Genomic DNA, 19,323 nt, shown 5'->3' on the forward strand with positions numbered 1-19,323 from the left:
GTGTTAACCCTTTCACCCACTTAGTAAGAGTGTGTGTGATGATGTGTCAGCGTTGACCTCCCAAATAAGTCACTTCCTGCTCAGCTAATGCTGCTTTTAAAGGTTCATGTGTGCACTTGTTTGTCATCACATGGTCCACCTTTGTGTGTCAGGGTGGGCGTGTGCGGTTGCGCGCAGGTGTGTACCTCGAAGGTGATGGAAAGGAGATTCTCATTGATCCTTTAATATCTGGCCTGGGGCGAGGAGAGGGAGCCAGAGAGCTGCGGAGCACGTGGGAAAAAAGCGTAGTTGAGAGCAATAAAGCCAAACAAGAAAGAACGAGAAAAGATAACAGGTGAGGGGAGCGATAAAAGGGTGGGTGTGGAAAAGAAGGAGCAAAAACGATAAGAGACAGAGGCAGTGACAGAGACAGGGAGAGCGGCGGCATTGAAACACAGACACAACAAGAGAGCCGTGCGGTTGGTGGGATTATGAGGGGGTGTGTTTGTACCTGTGCCTGTTTCATGTAAATCCCTCACTGTCACAGGTCAGAGGGATGTTTTTTGGGGGAAGAGGAGCTTCGTGAGATAGTGTGATGAGAAAGGAAAGCAAAGTGGGAGGAGGGATGATGCAGTGGGAGGTGGGAAGACAGAGATGAAAGGAAAAATGAGAGATCGTAAATTTTTACCAGGACAGACAAATAAAAACTCTCTCGTACCCCGCCTCTCTCTCGCTCTAGTTTTTTGTCATGAATGTGAGCCGGCCTTTGTTTTCCAGAAAACGGCCCGACCCAAAGCTCCTCTCCCCTTGTGCCAATCACCCGAAACCATCCCTATAAAACTGAAACCATCGCAAACAAAAATCCCATAAGCATTTCTTTTTTTTTTTGTCTCCCCTCCCGATGGGCTCCCAAATGACCAATAACACCACGCTCTGTACAAAAGCTAGTGTTTATTCTCTCTTGAGTTACGATACAGTATATTCACACTGGAGAAAAATAAATAAACATCTTGTTCAATAAATATTATACAGATATGATCCATAACCTTTAGCCATGTCATCTAAGGCACATTGTAAAGACATAACATCAGATTTACTCTGGAAAAGAAATGAGGCCTTCTGTAAGTTGCCAAAGAAAAAGTATCTGATTTCATCTTTGAAAAGGCACAAAAAAAATTCACATTAATGTATCTTACGTTTTGTGTTTAGGAGTGTGAAGTCACTTAAAGGAATAGTTTGCCATTTTTGCATTATTTCTGAGAGTTAGATGAGAAGATCCATCTGTTCAGTGTGATTGTTAAATAATCCATATGCAAACAAAAATGAAGCTCACATCCATCTGTCCACTTGAAGTGTAAAATTTACACACATTAAAAGTTATATGGTTTTATGTGCCGGACTACTGCTGCCATCAAATGGGGCTGTATTGTTCACAAGAAGAGTCCATATGAACACCTCATCTTGTGGTATTCATGACCTTGGAAGTGGAAATTTTCTGATAGCTCTAAGTTTACGAGCTGTGACATGTTTGCTGGCGTTCTCAGAATTGGTGGAGGCCATGGATGTTCGTTTTTTGTTGGCTGATAAATTAATATATTGTAGTTTTAGTCATATAGAGTTGTTCTTAATGATTTTATAATATGTCTGAGGAAAGTGTTGACATACCTGCAGGCCTCATCTTTTTCCTCTGTCATTTTGCCTTTGCATTTCCTGCATTATGCAACCTGCTCCCTAGCTTGCTAAACTGTTAGCCTCAGTGGCTTTTAGATGCCGACAGTAGCCTATACATGTGTCCATGTTTCCTAGCTCTCCTTGTGCTCTTACAACTTAACCTTGAACGCCAAGCACATGTACATGCATCCCATGTGGTAACCACGAGCTCACAAGTTCCATTTGAAGGTAGCATATTTTTTAGCTAAGGACAGTGAGTTCCTGGAGTCTCCCCTGGTTGCCTAGCAACCTCACTGTGACAACCATTTTCCACAATAGCAACTTGACATTTTTACACCTCGGTTTTTGTCTGGATTAAACAAACAAGATATTTCTGGTTAATTAGTAAGTGCTGCTGTTTGGATTTTGTCGCCTTTGGACAGAGTCAGGCTGGTCCCCGTTTCCAGTCTTTACGGTAAGTTGAGCTAATGGTCTGCTGGCTCTATCTTCATACAGTACATGATGACAGGACATGATGTGTCAAGTAAGGTGGGGTGGGGCACGGATTTTTACCTGCTACACAGACACTGGTATTTCTCAAAGTCAAGGATGCTTCCTTGGTAGGGTGGGTCCTTCCACGTTGGGACCAACAGCAACTAGGCAAGACTCCCTCTTAGCATTCCGTGACCCATGGTTGGAACAGGCTGGCAAGTGCCCAGGTGTGCATCATTACAAAAGCCTCGCCTTCAATTCTGGCAAATCATGTATTATTACTATTATTATAGAATTATAAGTACATCATGCCCACTGAGGATACACACATTCATCATTGAAAATTCGCTAAAGGAAGGACTAAGTCCTCGATAGAATTTGAAGGATCCTTCGCCAGAGTTTGATGACGCAGCCTCCTTGAAATTCAGCGGTTTAAGGATCCTTCCTTGACTATGAGAAGCACCACTAGTCTCTGCAGCATGTGGTTGCTACCAGCTTCACTGTGTGTGTATTGGGTTTTTAGAAGTGTGGACTATATTAACTGGTGCTGAATTATTTAAACGGATCATTTTAACTACAGGAGATATTTATTTTGATGTGAAATGTGGAAGCACATGCTTCACATTGCCTCTGGTAAAATGAGGTATTCATTTCAATAATTGACCAGCGTGGACAGATAGAGAAGAGACATGCAATGCCCACATGAGCAAGCGCAGCTTCCGTGGACAGTGGAGCAGCCTCAGTTGATTATAATGGACCCACTCCGCTGCGGGCATGCTGCGGCAGACATGTCACACCATGTCGGTGTCCCATGTATTGTGGCTGCAAGTGCACAAATGTGAGAGAGGTTTTGGCGGTCTCATCTTACTCTCAGCAAGAAAGCAAATAAGTGTATTTCACAAGATGTCAAACTATTTCTTTACACAAAGAAGACAAAACTGTTTCTTTAGGATAATTGATGCTATTCTAAAACATTTTAAAACTGTGTAAAATATTTGTTGCTACGGAGTGAAGTAATTAAAAACATGGTATAAATGAGTGAGCACTGAATGAAAAGCAGCAAAGAAGTGAAAGATTTGTTAAGGCACCAAGGTGTGAGTGCGTGCGTGTGTGTGTGTGTGTGTGTATGACTTAAGTTACCCTCTGGGACTCAAGACCAGTTTATTGGGGACAGCTTGTCCAGTCGGGAATAAAAGCTGTGTCCCTAATTTTGGGTCACTGGTTTTGGTTAGGGTAAGTCTTCAGGAAATGAATGCAAGTCGATGTAATGTCTTCTGATTGATGGAAACACAACGGTGTGTGTGTATGTGTGTCTAGACAGTATGTGTAGCGCTGTTGTAGAGTTACTGTAACTGACCAGTTGACTTCTGATTACTAAGCAGTACCCCTCTGCCCGTTATTTCCAACGCTCATCCCCTGACTCACCCCTCCTCCCGTCTTCCTATCCCTTTCTTGCCTCTTCCTCTCCTCCTCTTCATCCCTCTGGCCATTTCCTCCTCTCCTTTTGTCTTTTCTGCCCATTCAGAAAATTTCTTCATTTAGAGAAAATGAATGTTTGCTGATTCACACATCTGGGGGTCACTGAATCAGTTTGCACTCAATGGCTGCACTGTTTGTCTCTCCGCCTGTCACTCGGTCTAACCCCGTGTGCGGTGTGTGTGTGTGTGTGTATGTGTGTCTAACCACCTACAGTGGTATTTCTGTTGATCTATGAGCCGTGAAGTCCGGTAACTCAGCCCAGTCTCAGTGTCTCGCTCAATGAGCTGCTATGTGCATCAGGCGGGTGACAGTGCTGGTAATGTGTTGGCTTTGTGTGTGTTATATTCCATTAGCGCTTCTGGTGACCTGCCAAATAGTGCTTCATTCACTTATTCCAGTACGGTATGAATGAATGTGTTAAGCATGAATGTGTTAATGTGCTTCTGTCTGTTTAAACCTCTCAGTTTGTTTCCACTCAGATTTTGTGCAAATAATAGATTTCCGATAAACTGCACTCGAGTGTCTCGACGTCTCAGCCTCTGAGTCTCTTCTTGAGGCGGTTAAAGTCCTTCGCCGACCGCCACAGCCAACTCTGCAGCTCTCTCAATATCCAAAACCCCTCCACTTTCCTGGCAAAGTCGTTCATCGTCGGCCGCACCGACAACAGCGAAGAGGAGGTGGAGGAGGTGGAAGAAAGGAGCGGAGTCAGAGGAGGTGAAAGGAGGGAGGTGCCCCTTTGTAAAGACAGAGGGACAGGCTGGGAGAGGAGGGTGTGCTCCTCACCTGCTCCAAACTGGTAGAGCAGGGAGAGGGTGGACAGAGGAGGTTGGAGGGTGGGGGAGAGGAGGGAGCGAGGAGGCCGACGCTGATGATGGAAAGTGGAGGAAGAGGAGGAAGCTTCCATGTTTGTTTGCCTCTCCTCCGCCACTATTACCCCTCTTCTCTCTACAATGAATCCATCTTCTTTTCTGAGTGTGTCGATGTGATGTGAGTTCAGGTTGTAGCTGTACTGATTGCTGATGGTTTGGATGGTCGGTTGTTGGAGGGAGTCGTCTGTGCCTGGGTACGACACTTCTACCCTGGGTTCAAACTGCCTCTCCTTCTCTTCATCCTCACTGATACTCAACAACCGTCTCCTCTCCCATCTCTCCTCCCCTCCCTGTTCCTCCTGTGCCTCCTCTTCCCATTCTCCTGCTCTCTCTTCTTCTCCAGCAGCCCACTTCCAGCTCTCTGGCTCTTCCCTCCTCCCTCTCCTCCCTCTTTCTCCTCTTCCCTTCTCCCTTGATCCCCCACTCCTTCCTCCAGCTGCGGCCGCGTCTGCCCTCCTCCCCTCTTTCCCTCTCCGCCCTCCGACACTGTCCTCCCTCTCTCCTCTGACCACCCTCGTCCCACTTCTTCTTTGGTTGTTGCGCTGACCAGACTGTGTCCTCGTCCCAGCTCTGGACCTGTAAAGGCTCTGGCTCATGAGTGGAGCAGGCCGGTCACCTCCTGCCCCCCTTAGAGGGTACTGCAGCTCTCCGCTGTTACTTCCCATGTTTGCAGATGAAGGTGGAAGTGCGTAACCGAGGGTGGTCATCAGTGCCGATATGGAGCCCAGCAGGCCATCCAGGCCTGTGCAAAAGTGCAGTAGTGAGGTTTTGAGGGAGGGGCAGAGGGTGGAGCGGGCCAACTCCCTAACAGCTGCCAGCAGGACAGAGTAGGCCTTCTGGTTCTGGGCGAGCCGAGCTTGGTTTTCCAGGCCGTGCCACAGCTCCAGGCGGGTGGCAGCGCTGGGCAGGGACAGAGCGGTACTGTTGGGTCGAGGAGGGGAGAAGTCTTTCTCGTTGAATGGGGGGCCAAGGTAGGTCAGCTGGAGGAGATATTCAAAAATCAGAGGGATGAGAAGGTTAATTGGATGATTCTGGTTTGTCACATATCATAATTCATAGTTTGGGCAATCATTCATCATAACACTTTTGGGCATGGGCTTTTACCACCTGGAATACATGAGGTCAGGCATTGGGTGGCTACTCTTGTGCCAGCTTTTAAGGGTTGCAGGTTGCACCTGAAGTTCCTAAGCAACCATAACCTACTCAGCCCTACCAGAAATCCCAAGTTCAAAGCTTATCTTCCAGTCATTGTTAAGTGTGTATTAAAATATTGTCTGTAGGACAGATCGCAAAGCTCTAGGTGGCCCTGCACTGAAGCAATCAACCTCTGCTCCATATTTACCATAGACTGATATTTACGAAGACAGGAAAGATATCTGCAGGCTGAGATTGGTAGTTCTTGGTCACATGGCAGTGAGCATTGCTGCCTTCCAAAAGTTGAACCATCATGCCCTGAAAAAAGGGCAGAGCTCACCTAGTAGGCTAAACTCTGATGGATGTTAAGGACAATCAATTTGCAATTTGGCTTTGTTTTCTCCTCAGAATTAGTTTGGCAATATTAACTCTCTTTTAGCTCTGTTTTTGGTCTAAATCTACAAAAACTTCTAAAACATAATATCTGGAAATATCTGGATCTTCAGCTGCTAAATGTTCCACTGTGTTCATCAGCTATTTGCTAACTGTGTCTGTTGCCTATTTGGTGCGGAGCAGGTCGTGTACAGTGGATAATTTTGAGAGATTTCTTTTGCGAGTGCTTGTCATTCAACCATCATTAGTGGCAGAAATCAAGCTTAGTTACTTGCAGTCAGTTAGCCACACATTACCCCGTGACCCACACAGGCGTATTCAACAAACGTTAATGTCTTTATAATTTTGTATTTGTCAGATAGCGTCAATTATTTATGTTGCGCTTTACATGTAATTAATGTGGACTGAACAAGTTTTCATATATTGCATTTATTGAATCCCCAGACCCCCCAGCAGATTGGGTCCCTGCTTAATGTTGACTCCATTACTACAACCATGCTTTCACAAACTGTGGCAAATTCTGAGAAGCAAGTGGGAGTGATATGGAGAATTAGTGCTACTCGCTCCAACTCCAATTCCCAAAATTCACATTACAGAAGTGGATGGAAAAGTGCATAAATTCGCATTTTGTTTTGCAGGTTTTCTGAAAATTCTTCATTCTTCATTGCATTTGGATGAAAATCTGGCTATTGTTTTCACACTGCCATTGATACACTGTTATACAAATACTGATTTTAACAGCTTTAATGTGAACCTTTGTGGCAGTGTTTCTAATTGTGATTAAATCAAAAAGACATACTGAAATAGAATATCACCAAAACTGACTCACATATATGACTTTGATTTCCTTGAGCTGATACTCCAGGTATTTGGTCAGCTCATATGTGCTTTCTATCGAACTCCTCTCACTGGCCAGGTTGTGTGAAGAATCAAGGGCTGTCGCCATGGCAGCAGCCAATATCAGGAGGAGCTGGTGTTGAAGTGCTGCGGAGAAATAGAAAAATAATTAAAACTTAAACAGACAGTGTGAAATGTTTCTTCAAGGACACTCATCTCATGAGTGTCCAAGTGATAATTAAAACACAGCGCAGAGGTATTTGTAGTCATAACACTGAGGTGATATTTATCTCAGGCGGTATTTTCTCAGACATTTCTTGATTATTTAACTTGGTTTTTAATGAATTTGATGATTTGAGAGCTCAACAGGCAAAAATCACCTCCAGCTACAGTTTCCAGACGTTGTTGCACCATCAGACTGTTTATAGGATTTTTTTTTTCTTTTACAATATTCTGGTTTATTTCTTTGTCTCTATGGCGATGGCCTCGTGTGTTTACATATTGCCAGGTCAAAGTCATCTGACACTGCCAATAAAGCTTTTTCCGTTTCCCATCTAATTTTAGAGGTTTCTGGCTGTCGGAGGTTTACTCTGGCTTCAAATAAAACCTCGCTTAATAGCTTCAGACAGTCAGACAAATGGCTCCTATGTTCAATGCACCAGCCTGTCAAGCAAACAGCCGCTTCAACACACACACACACACACACACACCATACGCACACATCAGCTCATTCCTGACTGATATCCCAAAAACAAAGACATGTGGCTTTCTTTACAATCACAAACATTAATGTGTTTGTATCAGTTTTATGTTTGCTGTGGACTTCTTGTTTAGGTTTCAGAGTGTTTGTATAGGTGTTTTATGTTACTGTGTGAGTGTTTGTGAGAATGTTTGTAGCCGTAATTTAATATGTGGATGAAATGTACATAGCTGTGAGTGTATACAATGATTTTGTGTGTGTGTGTGTGTGTGTGTGTGTGTGTGTGTGAGAGGGGGGGGGTTGTAACACTGGGAACCTTTTAGTGCCCCTGTCTCTGGTTTCAAACAGAGAAAATTGGAGCTGAAAGGTGGTTTTCAACATTTAGGAACTTCATGTACGTCCACTTCTCTTGCTGTCTCTTCCACTTTCACACTCTCCCCTTTTTCTCTCTAACTCTCTCTCTCTCTCTCTCTCTGGAGGCGTCTTCAGCCCTTCGCTCGAGCGCGACACATTTTTCTTTTGTCGTCTCTGCTCTCCGACATCCTTTTCCATCCTCTCTGCGCTCTCTCTTTCATCCTCCTGACACCCAGACGGTAGGCAGTGATTCATGCTTGTAATTATGGGCAAAACATGCTGCTTTTTAACAGGTGTGAAATATGTATTGCACAATGTCTGTCAGCGTACTCGCTGTCTTTCTCTGACTCACCTCGGGCCTCCCGTTGCTTCACCAATCCCTTTCTCCTCTCAAACCTGTCATGCCTCACTCAAACTTTCCTTTCTTTCCCATCATACCTTTCCCCTCCCCACTTTGCCTCCGCCCTCTTATCTCTTTTCTGCCTCGGGTCAAAATAACAGCTACCAATTAACCCCGATTAGCTCTCCTACTCTCCCTCTAATGCCTCCTTTTTCTTTCATCTATCCATCACGACAGGCCCCACAGGATGAAGAAGTGAATGGCTTCAACGCTTAAGACGCGTTTTCGGTGGTTCTAAGAAAACAAGTTCTGACCGAAAACAGTCAACACTTTTTCCCTCTGACTCAACCGCTTACATGTGATGTGTCGGTATGCACTCCCTAACAAGGGCTGGGTAGAAACTTTATGGTGTTAAAAACTCCATACAAGTCATTACACAAAACTGTGTCATATGCTGTGCTATTCAAAATGAGAATGTGTTGTAAGTGCGGTGAGCGTTATAAAATGTGTCACAAAAGGAAATATGCAGTTGGGAAATTTGTTGTATTGTTTAGTTTTTTGTCTTCTGTGCCTTTACGCAAACATGTGGAGTAACTGAAAGACACGAAATCATCAGAGTACATTGAGGAAAACTTCACCCACTAAAGAATCCTTTGTATATCAATTACTCACCCTATGTTACGTCAAATTTGTGAAGAAAATTTTGTTTTTCTCACATGCAGTCACGCAACACAGAGCATTCTTGAATTTCAGTAAACTTGTTTTGTATTAACCCAAGTCTCATTTATCCAGCCCTTTGCTCAGTATTTCCTAAACGCATGCATTTTAACTAAACCTTACTACTTAAAACACCTCTGCATGAACAGTCATGCACTGATGATAGTGCACCTGGGAAACTCAGTGGAATGCATGAGCAGAGTTTAAATTCATGCACTGCCCAGGCACATTCAGGGCTGGCTCTGCATCTAATGATTATTTTCATTAAAAATTCATCTACCAACTATTTTCATGATTAATGGATTTATGATTTGGTTTATAAATTGTCAAAAATTTGTGAAAACACTCTTCATTTACTCTCATATATGTAAAAGAAAAGCAGCCAGTTTAAGAAACTAGAAACTAAACTCACATTTAGAAAGCTAGAACCAGCAAATATTTGACACTTGCTTGAAAAATGTCAATTAACAAATCGACTAAGTGTTGCAGCTCTACTCAGGGTGCTACTTGCATGCCAAAGTAATTTGAATAGTAAGGTTTTAGTAGAAAATGCATGTGTTTGGGAAGTACTGAGCACACGACTGGATAAATACGACTTGGATAATGCTGCACAAGTTGTGTGGGAATTTGATGTACTTTGCTGTTGTTAAATTCGGCCGTCTTTTGCTTCAATTCATCAAGAATTTTCTCAGTTTTTGGATTTGTCTTTCAACTTGGAGGCCTGCCAGAAAAACAAAGTTTTCATCATGAATTTCACGCACCACTGGTGAGTAATTGATAACAAATGATCATTTTGTGGGTGAAGCATTCCTTTAATCCCTTTTATTATGTAACAAATTGCAATGATGACAACGAGTAACTGTGATGACATAATGTTTTTAAACTAGCCTAACAAGCTCGAGCTCGCTGTAAAAACGTTGCACTCGTCGAATGATGAGTTTTATTGACAGATTGAATGACAGACTGGGAAACTGGCAGTTTGAAATTAAAACAGGGTTAGAAATGCTTGTCAAACAAACAGCTTCCTTCGCGGCTGGTAACTCTTCCACTACCTGTTGACCCTGAGTTGTCGGCTACATCAAAGCCACCTCCCAGACTATTTTCTTAAACACTGTGGTTGGGCCCGGGCAACTCCCACATGCTCCCACACACACCTTGAAATCAGTCAACTAGGACAACCCCCAGTCAGCCAAACCTCCTCCGATCTCCTCAACCGCAAAAGCCTCATCACCTGTCAAAAGCAATAAGCATCTTTCAGCGACGCCTGAACATTTGGAGCTCATAAAGCCGCGGGCTCCTCCCTCCGCACATCCACCATTAGCATCAAAACACCCCGAAATCAACACGACATTGCTGAGTAAACAGCCCTGGAGGAAGAGGACACACAGCGTGCAAAAAGGGTCCCATTCAAAAGGAATAAACAGGTACTAAACGAAAAAAGGAGCCTGGGACGCAGAAAGAAAATTTTCCCTGGCAAAAATCAACCCAAACTGTTCCAAACCATTTCCTTTTGTCTGCAGCCACATGCTCGGAGATGATTGCCAGACGTGAAAGCCTCTTGTTGTTTTGATTGAGCGCTGACATGTCTTAAAGCATCCTCCGCTGTGGATTAAAACAACCGCTCTTTTGTACGAGTAAACTGAGATAACTCAAACCCAGAGCCCTGTTGTTGTTATATAATATTACATTGAGCAACTACACTATAGTCGGCATATAGCCCGACATCAAGGGGAGCCCTGCAGGCTTGGGGCTGTGTACCTGGCAGGAGAAGCACACTCCGCAGGGCAGGGTTGAAACCAGAACATTCTCCGTGGGAGGATTGCATTACAGCAACACAGGGGTTCCCTACAACGGCCGACCATGACCTGCCTCTGTGCACTTATGTGTGTGTATCACCACATATTTTGGCACACACACCTATTAGGGTTACACACATGCACACACAGGGGAGCTCCATTACTCACAACAGATCTTTTTTTTTTTTTATCTACGGTTTGTTCGCCGATGTAAAGTCAAATCTGGCACTGCGGAGTCTGGCTGCCATCTGCAATACAGAGCTGAACATGAGGTTCGGGCGCCAGAGCTTCAGAGCTCCTAATAGGTCAAAAATAAACATCGGCACAGGTTAAGGGTTCAGAGTTGAATTTTGGGGCGCAAGGGTGTGTTCAGGGGCAAAAAGAGGCTTGTAGCACACTTGACATTTACACTCCAGCCTGTGTTTTGGTAAACCAGTGACCCTGTGGGTGCTGTACCGCTTCCATCCAAGAGGACTAGTATTTCATTTTTCCCAACATGCACCACCACTTGAGGTTTTAAACAAGCACTTGAACAGAATTTGGTATTGTGGGAAAACCATGTGCGAGTTAATCTCTCCAGTCTGGTCCAGGAAAAACTAGCTCCGGTGCCAAAAGAGGTTGCCCTTCATTGATCTAACCACTTGAAAGAGGTCTTAAACAGAAAGGAAACAGTAACAGTATGTAGACGATGTTAGAATCCGGTCCAAATTAGATGTTTATTTACTATGTTTATTCCACAGCAACATTGATTAGGATGACAGCAGCATATTGTCATGCCATAGTTTTCGTGAGCATACATTGTAAAACTGACAAGATTTAACATTAATCAAACCACACAGGCTGATTTTGGAACAAAAATGCTGAAACATCATCCGTGGTGTGTTTTCCAGAACCAGACAACATGCCGCAGGCGACATCTCCCACTCCTCACACTCCAGTGTTTTCTGCTACATCAGAGGACGATACCAGACAGCATGAGGCACAGATGTGACTGATGTATCCAGCCATGTTTCATGCTATATGCACATTATGTCATGTTGTGAGTTACTTTAAAGACAGATTTAAATTCAATCTGAAAGTCTGGAGACACATCTCTAGAAGATTGACTTGAACTGGATCCAACACGCTCATTACTCTGATTTAATCTGACTCAAGTGTATTGTTTCTAATGTGTGTGTGTTTTTTTAATCCAGACTTGATGAAAGAAATCTGGTTACAATCTGATGATTTGATTTGTGCTGCAGTTTATTTCCAAACTGCTACATATACACTGTAGAAAGAAGTTACTAAAATCAAATGACACACACACACGTTAGCTCATTTAGGCCCAATAAATGATAGGGGTGTTAACACTTAAAAGCCAGAGTACTGGGGAGTTTTACTGTCCTTCCTATTCCGCCGACACTGCGGTGTGAATGCATCATAAACTCAGGGTTCGTGTACTGGCTTTTTCGCAACGGTGACTTCAGTGACTGATCCTGTTCAGGTGTCATCACCCATCGAAGATCTGCGCTGACATGTGATGACACCTAAAAAATGTCCATTTGATGAAGAAGATCGTTTGATATGCAAGGGTGAAGGTTTTGTTTGTGTGAAACAGGGGGTTTGAGGGTCCTCCAAAAGAAAATACCAAGCATCAAACACATAATTTCCTGCATCCTGGTACATTTTTATGCACAGATTTGTGCCATTTCTGCATCCATTGTTGGCAAAATTTAAAGTCCTCTGCTACTTCATGTTTTTACTGGGCTGACAAATGGGCATGTTGTAAATATTGAAGGAGACGTGTCCCCTGTCCTGCCTGAAATTTACACCGATATGCTTGAAAGCTGCAGAAAAAGCAAGCAAGTGAACTTTGAATTTAGAATATTTTATGACAGATATGTGTTCCCAAGATCAAGAATGTTTCTCCACACACACCAGATAACTTCATTATTCAATATCACTAAAATCCACACGTTATAACTTTGATCAGTTGTTACATAAAGTTGCTTTTTGTTATCTGTAACCACTTTTTTACTCTCACACAAGGGTCACATTTCTTTCTCAGAACACGCAGCCGTCCTCTGACTCGCCTTGCATATTTGTTGTCATGTAGCTAACGTGTCAGAGATGGAGCTGGAGGCTCATTGTGGCTTTGTTGACAGAAAAGACCCATCTGAGCCAAACTCGGAGGAGCTGTTTGTCTCTTGCATAGTTTTTTAATTATCCTGCAGCACTGTACCTGGTGGCAATCCTGCCTTCTGTCATAACACTTAACCCTGAACATAAACACACCTGCGCAGGATGCCAGGGGGAAAAAATCATGCACACATGAACAGGCTGATGTGAGGGATACACAGACAGTGGAAGTGGACAGAGACACGCGTTGGGTGCAGGGGGGGGGGGGTGACAGTCTGGGGTCAGGGTCGGTGTTGTGTGTCTGTGTACAGTTAAAGGCCAGATTTATGTGCAGTCTGTACTCAATCAAATGTGCATTCCTTTACTAACTCAACACACACTAATGTGCACACACACACGTGCACACACAAGCATCCAGATTGTGCACTGGAGATTCATGTGCGCACAAACGTTATCCCGAACAAATACGTATAAACAAACACACACAGACATGCACAAACACACACACACTTTTCCCATTTCTTGTCCCGTGAGATTCCTTCCTCTGGACTTTGTTCATACGGAATTTCAAATTGATCCTCTTGGCATCGGACACGCGCTCGGGTTGCCAAACAACATCAATGACCCAAAAACAAAGGCGAGAAAAAAAAAACACTTAAAAAAAAAAAAAAATCCAATAAAATTTTTGTTTATGCTAAGAAACTCTGTGAAACTATTTCTCACAAGTCGTAAACTCAGCGTCCTGTTTAGATCCCCTTCTTACCCCGATGTCTGTCTCCCTCTTCACCTTATAAGCCAATCCATCCATGCCTTTCTTTTTTTTTTTAATCTTTGGATTCCACTCGCTCCAAGCTTTATCGCCATGTTTGGTTTCAATTTCGTTGTCGCTTCATCTGTCCCCCTCTCTCCTTAAATCTTCCTGAAACATCAAACCTCCATTTTAAAGTCTCCTTCCTTTCTCTCCCTAATTACCGTTCCCCTCTCTTCCTTTCACTAATTGGCTCCACTCGCTTCCTCCATCGACATCTTTCACTGCCTCTTTCCACTTTTTCAGACCTTCGGTTTTTAATTTACCTCTTAAACCCCCCCCCTCCTCACCCCGGCTACTCCCCATCTCCACCTCATGGTTTTCTCTTAAATAATACCCCAAAAGAGAATCAGACAAGAGCGCGCTGCTGGATTTTAAAGTCTCTGCTGTGTCACTGCTTTAAGAGAAAGTAGCAGCAGTGGGAAAGTAACAGAGCTCTGACAGTTGTGCGGTAGTACTGAGTATACAGCTGAAACGATTAGTCAGTCGACAGAAAACATATCAACACCTTTTCTGATAATAGATTCATCATGTACATTTTCAAGCAAAAATTGAAAATATTCTCTGGCTCCAGCTTCTCACATGTGACGATGTGTTGCTGCTTCTTTGTCTGATTTCATAGTAAACAGAATATATTTGAGTTTTGGACTTCTGGTTGTGCTTTGAGTAAAGTAGTAGGAGTAATCTGCAGAGTAGTCCCTAATAAAAATATTTGTACGTTGCAACCATTTCGTGACGTCTTGTTTTTATGTCTCGTAGTTGTCCTTGTTAATCATTTTTATTTTAACATTTATTGCCTGTTTCAGTGGTCTTTTTTTAGGAGCATCACTGATGGTCTTTCTTTTAATTAATTATTTGATTGTATCAATATATTGTCTTTAATTCAGTGGCTCGCCAGGCTCCTGAGCTACACCGATGTCTTCTTCGAATCTGTGTTTGCTGTTTGACTTGTGCATCTTTTGTTGTTTGTTACTGTGAATTAATAAAGTTATCAATCTATCTGAGTATTCATTTCAGGAAACTATTTCACTTTTTGCTCCAGTTGGTGTGTTAGACTGCCTATATGCTTGAATAAATTTATAGGCTAATAATGTTTCACCTGAAGACCTTTTTACCATGGTTTTCTGCATCACCTAATATCAAGCAAGATTTCCTTTTTTGTGCCTTTATGTGACAGTTAGTTATTTTGCAGTTTCAGATTTTAAAAATGAGAATTCAAATATTTAATGCATTGTTATACGGCCATGCAGTGGCATGAGGAAGTTATGATGGGCCCTAGTGCACACTGTTGTGCATGTATTGTCTTAACACATACTACACTGTGGTTGCATGACTTCAACATTGCCACCATACAGTAACGTGGCTGTAGAGCAGTGGGTCAAGGAAGTTATGACGGGCCCTTGTGCATGCTATCGTGCATGTATGGTCTTGACACAAATACAGACTTGACATTTGATAACATCAGCATACATATTACCCAGCAATCATCACTGCATATCTGGCCAAAATACCAAATAAAGTGAGAAATGAATCGTTCAACTGAATAGTTTTATAGTATAGACTTTGCAGCCTATATAGAAAAATCATTAAAAAAAATGTAACTAGCCACGGACTATTTAAAAAAAAGAAAACCATGTCGCAGATGGGTTTGTCTTTTTGAGTACTGACATATATATTTCCAAGGTGGCAGTCTGAATCACTTGCAAGGGCCCGCTCTCTCTACGGGCCCCCCACCCCAGGGGCCCCAGTGCAATCGCACTACCTGCACTGCCTATATTTCTGCCCCTGCGGCCATGTAAAAACTTAACATTAGCTCCACTCTGACCTGCAACATCATGAAGGTGCTGAGAACATATTAATCCATCAGTGATACTGATCCAATAATATAATTCTTTATTCTTCCTGCATTATGTTTACTGCTTATCTTGCAGGTGATACGAAATCATTTTTTGTCTGTACAGTTTAAAATGAGGGGCTTTTGCCGTAAGAGAATTTTCACATTGTGGTATTCAGTGTCTGAATCTGGAGGGTGAGGAAAGATATTTCAGGGTCTTGAAGGATCGGGACAGAGGGGAGCAGGAGGAGGAAGAGAGGATTTGAAAGGAAGGAGGGAGAGGAAAAGGAGTTGGTGGAGGGGGGAGAGAGAGAGGGAGAGTTTTCTGAAGCGAGGGGCCATGTTAATTTGGGAAAAATGTAAACAGCATGTGTAACTGTTCAAAGCGTGACCGACTCATTTTATATCATTCCCCTCTACTCTCTCCTCTCTCTTTCCCTCTGGGTGCTGCTAACTTCTGTCAATCGGGAATCTGCACTGCATTAACCCCTCTACCGCCAGTTCCTCTCTCCTTCTCCCTCCCTCCCTCCTTCCCTCTCTATTTACTTTTATCTGTCTCTACCTCTCTTTACTCCCTCTCACCCCCAACACACACACACAACCTCCCCCCACCTCCACAAATCCTCCTGACATCCATATATATATACCGTGAAGAATTGAGGATGGCGCTGAGCGAATCAAAAGATGTGAAAGGTTCACTTTTTCCTCTCTTTCCCCTGCTCTCTCTCTCTCTCTCTCTCTCTCTCTCTCTCTCTCTCTGTCTTTGTTTCCTCCTATCGGCGGGTGTGTTTAAGCTCACTGGTCCAACACACACTAACGCCTTTATCTGAAACACACCGACACTAATTCAACTCTCCCAGCAATAACAGGCCTTGTCTCTCTCTCCTTCTCTGTGTGTGTATGTGTGTGTGTGTGTTAGAGAGAGGGATTGAGAGGTATGTGTATTAAATGGGAGAAAAAACATGAACATGTGCATCGATGTGTGTGAACATGTGTTATGTGTGTGTCTACCTGGGGAGGTAAGAGTATTGTGTGTGTGTGTGTGCATGCGCGTGTTACAGAGTGAGAGAGGTATGTGTATTTAAATGGGAGAAAAAACATGAACATGTGTATCTATGGGTGAGAACATGTGTTGCGTGTGTGTCTACCTGGGGAGGTAAGAGTATTGTGTATGTCTTTGTGTGTGTGTGTGTGTGTGTGTGTGTGTGTGCGTGTGTTCCCGACCAGCTGAGCTCTCTGTATATTTATTTGCTCTGAGTATCAGAGGGAGCAGCAGTTTGTTCTGCGCTCCACTCTCCTCATCTAGGTGGTCACATCATGTGAACCCAGCCGGCCGGCCATCAGCAAATTTGGCCTCACGGTGTGACCACCTATGGGATGAAGAAGAGGAGGGAGGGAGGGAGGATATGGCAGGAGGAGTGGAGGTAAAAAGAGAGAAAGGAACTTGGTGATCTTTTGCTCAGCGCATCATTTCATCATCCCTCTCTACTGTCTTTCTTTCACCTCCTTTTCCTTCCTTTCATAGACACGGAGCAGCAGCCGCACCAGTCATCCCAGGGGGACGTGTGTGTGTGTATGTGTGTGTGTATGTCCTTTCACACCCTGACTAACGTGAATCATGTACTTTCTCATATCGGTGACAGCTAACTAGACAGGGGCTTTAGCTGCCTCTGACCCCATCAACCCCTGTCATTTTTCACTGTGAATAAAAGCCACCCCCCTCCCTCTCGCTTTTTATACACACACACACACTTTCTCTCAGTGTTTTTACTCTGTCTTTGTGGTCTGTGTATCTCACATTCTTCTCACACAGCCTTCACATGTCTTGGAGAACTTGTAGAAAATCCCCAAATGAATCAAAGTTCATCTCTGTCCTGAACGGGTCCATTCAATGTGTAATTTTTTTTCCTGTTATTATTTCTTTGAGGTTTGCTGATGAGCCATAAATCATACATCTTCTCTTATCAAGAAATCATCTACAACCACATTTCAACTAATTTAGGATGTATGAAAAGCATTAATGCACAAAAACACTTTTTGCATTTCCTTCCAGGGTGACAAAGACAATTTAAATGGAATATAAGAGCATGTTTGTAATTTGAATTTTTAGGGTTTAGCTGCAAAATGTATGTGCAATTAAACCATAAGATATGATAATATATAGAAAGTGAAAAAAAACACGACTTAATATTTTACACACAACATTTTTTCCACAATTTGGGATATTAACTGGATTTGGAGGAAAATAAATCTCAATATCAACGACAGGAATATTGCGCCTAAATAATAGGTAATAATCCTAAATATAGAGCAGGGCAGATGATGAAAATTAAAAAAGTAGGACCCCATACGTGTTCTTCTGTTTGCTGTTTTTATTTAACTTTCATAAAAAATATTAAATTGATGCACTTACCTCCGCAAAACCTCCTCATTTTCTCCAATGTTTTATTCCGTTCAGTTCACAAGTTCATCCACCGGTGAATTTAGGAGCTTAAATACACCGATAATGATGTCTTCTCTCCTCTTGTAGATGAGTTCGCTCCCTAAAAACTTTCTATCAGTTATATCTGCCCTCCTGCCTCAGCCAACTCAGGAGAAGATGAAGGAAAAAATGCGCGTGGTGTCGATTTAATCCAATAAGTGGATGTATTGATTATAGGAAAGGATGGAGTTTGAATATTGACGCTGCGCTGACTTGGTGTGTGTGGTCTGTGTGACGGACGGAATGACTGCGGAGCCTTTTTGTAGCCTACCTCCTCCTCCTCCTCCTCCTCTTTTTTTTTTTTTACCCCTTTCTCCTTTTCCTCCCCTCCTTCCCATCCCCTGTCTCTCCTTCTTTCGTTATCCTCCTCCTCGGTGCTGGTGATTCACCGGGGTTGACGCATCACAGCTCAACTTGACAGAGCCGCTGAACCACGGGACTTGTCACAACTCATTTCTGTCTCTCTCGGCTCGTCATCCTCCTGAACGCGATCTGACTGCAGCCGTTTGATCTTTAATCTGCTTCGCTTTAATAAGGTGCGAGTCCGGCTGGATCAGATCTGTGCGGGCTCACAGGACCCGGCAACCCTGTGACCCTCAAATGATCCAGGACGCAGGGAATTACATGTCCTCTCTTTACTTCATGTAGCCTATCTGGTGTTTGCCTTCCTCTCTTTTTATATTAATCATTTTAAATCTCCGTTAATATTTTATAATTCGTGGTCCTTTCCCTAGATTAAAAAATATTTAAAAATTAAGCGCGCTTTTTCTCGCCTTGACGCACAATAAGGCCCAAATTAATCTCAAAATAATTTACAGACACGCGAATTAAAACTTCAAATAATAAACTATATACAACAAAAAGTCCTTAAAAATACTACAGTTCAAAAAATGATTGCATTGAGCAGCCTGTGATGTGAATAGCTGTCGACATGAATATTATAAGAACACCAGGGCCTATAAATTTAGAGGCCTCCCACAAACTGCGATACAGTTGCGCCACACGTTACATCAGTGGATCATACACATATATATACACTGAGTCCCTATTAGGAAATATTCCGTCTGTTTTTGTGTCTGTTTCTAAGAAAGGCAGAGGATGAAGACAAGTGATTACCTGCTCCACTGCGTCTCTTTCTTCTCTTTCTTCTCCCTTCATTCCTCGGGTTTTACTTTTTTATTGACGCTTGGATTACGGTGATCTTCTTCTCTCACCTCCAGCTGTCACTCATAGCATACCAACAACAGCCCACGCCGTGGCGCGCGCATGTTTGTGCCTGTGCACGTGGGAAGAGATTCATATGAAGAGGTATTACCACTGATTGTCAAATTGTCCTGG

The 19,323-nt window shown here is 43.1% G+C and overlaps 1 protein-coding gene across 1 annotated transcript; it reads right to left on the reverse strand.

The window, feature by feature from the left end:
* Positions 1-922: 922 nt before the first annotated feature.
* clcf1 (cardiotrophin-like cytokine factor 1) lies at positions 923-18,200 on the reverse strand. Its single transcript, XM_050042336.1, has 3 exons — positions 17,917-18,200; positions 6,826-6,980; positions 923-5,449 (listed from the first exon to the last, which is right to left on the reverse strand). The coding sequence occupies exons 1-3, from the start codon at positions 17,933-17,935 to the stop codon at positions 4,133-4,135; spliced, it is 1,491 nt and encodes a 496-aa protein (XP_049898293.1). The 5' UTR covers positions 17,936-18,200; the 3' UTR covers positions 923-4,132.
* Between the last annotated feature and the right edge of the window lie 1,123 nt (positions 18,201-19,323).

Source organism: Epinephelus moara, chromosome 4 (genome assembly GCF_006386435.1).
Source record: "Epinephelus moara isolate mb chromosome 4, YSFRI_EMoa_1.0, whole genome shotgun sequence".
NCBI lineage: Eukaryota > Metazoa > Chordata > Actinopteri > Perciformes > Serranidae > Epinephelus > Epinephelus moara.